The sequence below is a fragment of the Coregonus lavaretus genome, assembly GCF_964263955.1.
Source record: "Coregonus lavaretus genome assembly, chromosome: 34".
NCBI classification, from domain to species: Eukaryota; Metazoa; Chordata; class Actinopteri; order Salmoniformes; family Salmonidae; genus Coregonus; species Coregonus lavaretus.
In genome coordinates, this window is record NC_140021.1 from 33,653,729 (window position 1) to 33,659,728 (window position 6,000).

Here is a 6,000-nt window from a genome sequence, read left to right on the forward strand (position 1 = left end):
GGAAGGCAGCCACGGTGCATCCTTTATTTAAAGGGGGAGATCAAGCTGATCCTAACTGCCAATTTCTATTTTGCCCTGTTTATCAAAAGTGTTGGAAAAACTTGTCAATAATCAACTGACTGGCTTTCTTGATGTCTATAGTATTCTCTCTGGTACACAATCCGGTTTCCGCTCAGGTTATGGATGTGTCACTGCAACCTTAAAGGTCCTAAATGATGTCACCATTGCCCTTGATTCTAAGCAATGTTGTGCTGCTATTTTTATTGACTTGGCCAAAGCTTTTGATACGGTAGACCATTCCATTCTTGTGGGCCGGCTAAGGAGTATTGGTGTCTCTGAGGGGTCTTTGGCCTGGTTTGCGAACTACCTCTCTCAAAGAGTGAAGTGGATAAAGTCAGAACATCTGCTGTCTCAGCCACTGCCTGTCACCAAGAGAGTACCCCAAGGCTCGATCCTAGGCCCCACGCCTTCTCAATTTACATCAACAACATAGCTCAGGCAGTAGGAAGCTCTCGCATCCATTTATATGCAGATGATACAGTCTAATACTCAGCTGGCCCCTCCGCGGATTTTGTGTTAAACGCTCTACTACAAAGCTTTCTTAGTGTCCAACAAGCTTTCTCTTCCCTTAACCTTGTTCTGAACACTTCCAAAACAAAGGTAATCTGGTTTGGTAAGAAAAATGCCCCTCTCCCCACCAGTGTGATTACTACATCTGAGTACTACATTTAGAGCTTGAGGTAGTCACCTCATACAAGTACTTGGGAGTATGGCTAGACGGTCCACTGTCCTTCTCTCAGCACATATCAAAGCTGCAGGCTAAGGTTAAATCTAGACTTGGTTTCCTCTATCGTAATCGCTCCTCTTTCACCCCAGCTGCCAAACTAACCCTGATTCAAATGACCATCCTACCCATGCTAGATTACGGAGACTAATTTATAGATTGGCAGGTAAGGGTGCTCTCGACGGCTAGATGTTCTTTACCATTCGGCCATCAGATTTGCCACCAATGCTCCTTATAGGACACATCCCTGTACTCTATACTCCTCTGTAAACTGGTCATCTCTGTATACCCGTCGCAAGACCCACTGGTTGATGCTTATTTATAAACCTCTTAGGCCTCACTCCCCCCTATCGGAGATACCTACTGCAGCCCTCATCCTCCACATACAACACCCGTTCTGCCAGTCACATTCTGTTAAAGGTCCCCAAAGCACAAACATCCCTGGGTCGCTCCTCTTTTCAGTTCGCTGCAGCTAGCGACTGGAACAAGCTGCAAAAAACACTCAAACTGGACAGTTTTATCTCCATCTCTTCATTCAAAGACTCAATCATGGACACTCTTACTGACAGTTGTGGCTGCTTCGCGTGATGTATTGTTGTCTCTACCTTCTTGCCCTGTGCCCAATAATGTGTGTACCATGTTTTGTGCTGCTTCCATGTTGTGCTGCTGCCATGTTGTGTTGCTACCATGTTGCTGCCATGCTATGTTGTTGTCTTAGGTCTCTCTTTATGTAGTGTTGTGGTGTGTCTCTTGTCGTGATGTATGTTTTGTCCTATACATTTATTTTATTTTTTATTTTTAATCCCAGCCCCCGTTCCCACAGGAGGCCTTTTGCCTTTTGGTAGGCCGTCATTGACAGTGACATCAAAGTGAATTTCACTCTGCAGCTGTGTTGATCTGTGTAAATGAGGCATACTATGGTGGCCTGTGGGTGCCTTATCTTCTACCCTTGTACATACACACACACATGCACCGAAGGGGAACAGGGACAAGGGTGCCCTGTTTACTCAGAGGAGGTGTCTCATGACTCAGAGGATAGGAGACGTGCAGAACCACTCCTAGAGGATGGAGGTAGTATCATAGTCAACATGAAAACACTAGTATCAGAGCTCATCAGTTTCGTTGAATCACTCTCTAATCATTGGTTCTCAAGGCTACTCTGGTTGCATCCCAAATGGCACCCTATTCCCTATATAGTGCACTTCTTTTGACCAGGGGCCATAGGGTGCCACATTTTGGGACTCAGCCTCTGTAGAGAGAAACTCTCAAAAGTGTCCAGCTAGTCCAGAAACATCTTAGGTTGCACTCCCAAACCCCCCCCCAATCCTCTTTCCCAACCTCCAACTTTTACTTCAATCAGCTTCCTTTGCATTGTTTCTTTAATAGAGATGACTCCTCTTGAGAGGACAAGAGCACTCCACACATACCTGCTACAGCATCAAAGAGACTATGTTGTCATGCACTCAAACAGAAGGAAAAAGAGTGCTTTGAAATTCACCCCATAGTAGTCCTTGTGGGTTAATTGGTGCAAGCTTGTTGAAAAGTAAGAGGTAGAGTGTGTGTGTGTGTGCTCCAGTATTTCCGCTCCTCAGGGTTCATTATTGGCCTGAGCTCTTTCATTAGGGGGCTGTGATGGGGAGGGACGTGAGGGGATGAGAGGGGATGGTGGGGGCCGGTAGAGGACTTGGGGACAGGGTCCAAGAGTGTAATTGGGCTGTTCCGGTCCCCTGGCCTTGTTCAAGGTCACTCCGAGCCAAACCTTTGGCCAGGCCCCTCCTTCACTTTACATGGATTACTCTCTCTCTCTCTCTCTCTCTCTCTCTCTCTCTCTCTCTCTCTCTCTCTCTCTCTCTTTCTCTCTTTTCTTCATCTTCTTTTCCCTCTGTTTTCAACCCCTCTCGCCAATTCTAAAAAGGGAAACGGTATTAGTTGATTCTTCTGAACTTACTCCTCAAGAAATTCACTTCAGTGTCCTGAGCCAGATTTATAGGTTCTAATGTACACATTTGCTGTGCCGAGAACAGGGATTTTGGTTACAGTATGCATGTTGGTATGATTCACAATTGTTGTTGTGGGATAGACAGATCTTGCTAATGGGTGCTACTCATTGGTAATGACTGAGCTAACTGACCTCACCAGGAAAGCTCTTTGGACACTAAATCAGCCCTAAAATCAACCTAAATACAATAATGATAACACATTATTATCATTCAATCCAGTGGGTTTATTTCTAATTGTTAAATGTGTTTTTACAGGAAGGCATAGTTATGAGAAGTGCTAGCCTGGCATGGTGGCTAGTCTAGTGGTTAAGGTGGTCTGACATCTCGGTCTGATTAAGACATTGGTGAAAGCAGCCTTTGATCTGAGGAAATGTCTGTGGAAGGAGCAGGAAGAATGCATCTCTCTCTCTTCCTCTCCCTTTGCTCTCTCTTTCGCTCTCTACTCTCTCTCTCTCTGCTGTTCCCTGTAGAGTGCAGATGGAGATAGTGTCACCATTCATTTGCTGGCCCTGCCAGTCCACTCAATATCGTTTTCAAGTCTCGTAAGACATATTTTGATATGTTGGCTGGTCAAACACAACCATATTCTTTACTTATGAAGAGCTGTTACAATACCATGAGTTTGAAGGTAACACTTTTAAAATATCATTGTTCTGTCATGATACGAATCTGATCTTAGATCAACTGTACTTACAGTATGTACTTATTTCTTCTATTTTTTCTCCCCATTTGTCTGTGTAGGCCTCCTTCGCTGGCCGGCAGTCCGGCGTTCTCCGACATCTCCCTCATCCGGATCTCGCCCCACCGGAACCCCTCCGTGGGGGCCGAGTCGCCCTTTAACCCACCGCACCCCTACATCAACCCCTACATGGACTACATCAGGTCACTTCACTCCAGTCCCTCACTCTCTATGATTTCTGCAGCCAGGGGCCTCAGCCCTGCAGACGGTAAGTCCCCACAAACCCTATTCCCTATATAGTGCACTAAAGTAGTGCTCTATATAGGAGCCCTGGTCAAAAGTAGTGCACTAAATAGGGAATAGGTTATTACTTGGGACGCAGAAACACACAACCCTCTCATGAGTCCCCATACAATCAAGTATTATTTTAAGGCACACAAAGTCCTGCAATATGAAGTTGAATAAGATTAATGTACTACATACTCTTCTGTAATCTATCTTTCACTTGACCGTAAATCCCAGAGCTAGCTAGCTGTAGTAAATACAATGCAGTTGTGCTGTACCACACAGACGTGGGCCCCCAGAGTCTCTAAGGGCCCTCAGTCTCCGTTTTGAAGAATAATAGTGTACTTTCTTGTTGATCAATATGTTCAGCTAGTACAGTAAGAGTGTTCAGTTATGATCTCTTTAGATTTGATCCCTATTATGAGGTGCTTCATGACAGAGGTGACCTCATTCATTTATTTTAACTGTGTGTGTCTGTGCGTGCTTGTGTGCATGTGTCTGTTTGGCACGTGCACATGTGACTTTCTTTTAGTGTGTGTGCATTGTGCAGTGTGTGTGTGTGTGACTCTGTCTGTGTATGTGTGACTGCACATGTGTATGTCTGCACCTCTGCGTGCGTGAGTGTGTGTGCGTAGGGAGGCTCGTTTGAGGGAGGTTATTCTTTGATCTGTGGATCATGTCAGTGGACCTCTGGAGGATGCATCATGGAGTCACGTACAGTACAGACAGACAGACAGATGGACGTAGAGGGAGGCTCGGGTTCAAGGCCAGGGTCGGTGGCGGAGGAGTGGAGGGTGGAGGACCAGGGAGGGGAGGGTTAAAGCGGGGGCATATGGGCTGCATCCCAAATGGCGCCCTATTCCCTATGTAGTGCTCTACTCTGGTCAAAAGTAGTGCACTATAAAGGGAAAAAGGGTGCCATTTGGGACGCGTCCACAGTGTCCTGCAGGTTCCTGTGATGGAGACAGACTGGGTAATCAATTACAATGGGTCTGGAGATACAGTCAAGTGTGTGTGCTGCTTTTAAAGAGCCTCAGCACTGCTGCTCTGCTCCGGCCTCCTGGCCTGGACCTTTAATTGAAGCCTAGAGCTCAATTACTGAATAAGGCCAGCCTTCCCCACCGCTCCCAGGGGCAGTTTGTAATCACAGCTAGATTGAGCTTTGGCTGGCTGGTTTCCATTCTGCTCGAGTTGAGGTGATTGTATTTGAGGTAGTTTAACAGAATTATACGACCGCATTGTTATGACATTGTTATTATACTAAACTAAACACAAATATTTTTGTGGTGTTCAGCTCAGGTGGTTTGGTAACTGTCAAGGGAACAGTCACCTATAACTACATTGTTGCTGTAGCTCTGATAGTGTGTGTCCCAAATGGCACCCTATTCCCTATATAGTGAGTATACAGTAAGACTCGGGTCAAAAGTAATGCACTACATATGGAAAAGGCTGCTATTTGAGACACAGACAGGGTCTCCAACTAAGGCCCTCAGTTCACCTCTGAACTAGAGGTCCTATTAGAGCCGTACTGGTCTCCTACCTTGTCCTCAAGTGCCTTTGTGAAGAGGTGGATAGAAGGGGGCACTTCCTCTATGCAGGAACTCAGAGCCTCTTCTCCTCCTCGTCTCCCGCTCCTCCCAACATGCATTGCTCTCTGTGCCTTAGGTCTAATTCAAGTGTCCACTTCCTATCTTTTTAGTCCTCGGTTCTCTTTTACAAAGGAAATTCTCTACTAGCGTTGCTTTACATCAAAATGCTTTCTGTGCTACATCAACCTATTATAGTATGTGCTAAAGTGTGAAATGAGGCAAGTAATTACTCTTTTAATCAATCAAATAGTTAATTAACCTATCAGCCTTTATGTTGTTAGTATATCATTGTGCTTATAGGTTTTTTCCTTTTTCAGTCTGCACAGATTTTTGAATAATGATGTTTTAATTAGTAGAATTGGATGGAGACTTGAAGTGGGTGAGATTTAGTACCACCTCCTATCTCTCATTCTTTTTCATCTACAGTATACCTCCCTTGTGTTCTCACTCTCTCTGGCTCTACCTCTCTCTTTCTCTGCCTCCCCCATCACTCTCTCTTACCCTTTCATTCCTCTTCTTCTCTGGTGTGGTTCAGTCGTATACTGCTTGCCTCTCTTATCCCATTGTTGTTCTGAAGGAGGGCCCTGTGGCCCCACCAACCACCAACTCCTGAGGCACATTGAGCTGCTTCTCCTCCACGTGAAGTGCCACACTGAATGTCCC

The 6,000-nt window shown here is 45.5% G+C and overlaps 1 protein-coding gene across 1 annotated transcript in view; it reads left to right on the forward strand.

Annotated features, from left to right (window-relative positions):
* LOC311109177 (transcriptional activator GLI3-like) overlaps positions 1-6,000 on the forward strand; it is a 170,475-nt gene that overhangs the window by 136,815 nt on the left and 27,660 nt on the right. Inside the window, exon 5 of the mRNA XM_084152014.1 lies at positions 3,526-3,731. Coding sequence (XP_084008140.1) covers positions 3,526-3,731 — 206 coding nt within the window. The remainder of the gene's footprint in view (positions 1-3,525; positions 3,732-6,000) is intronic.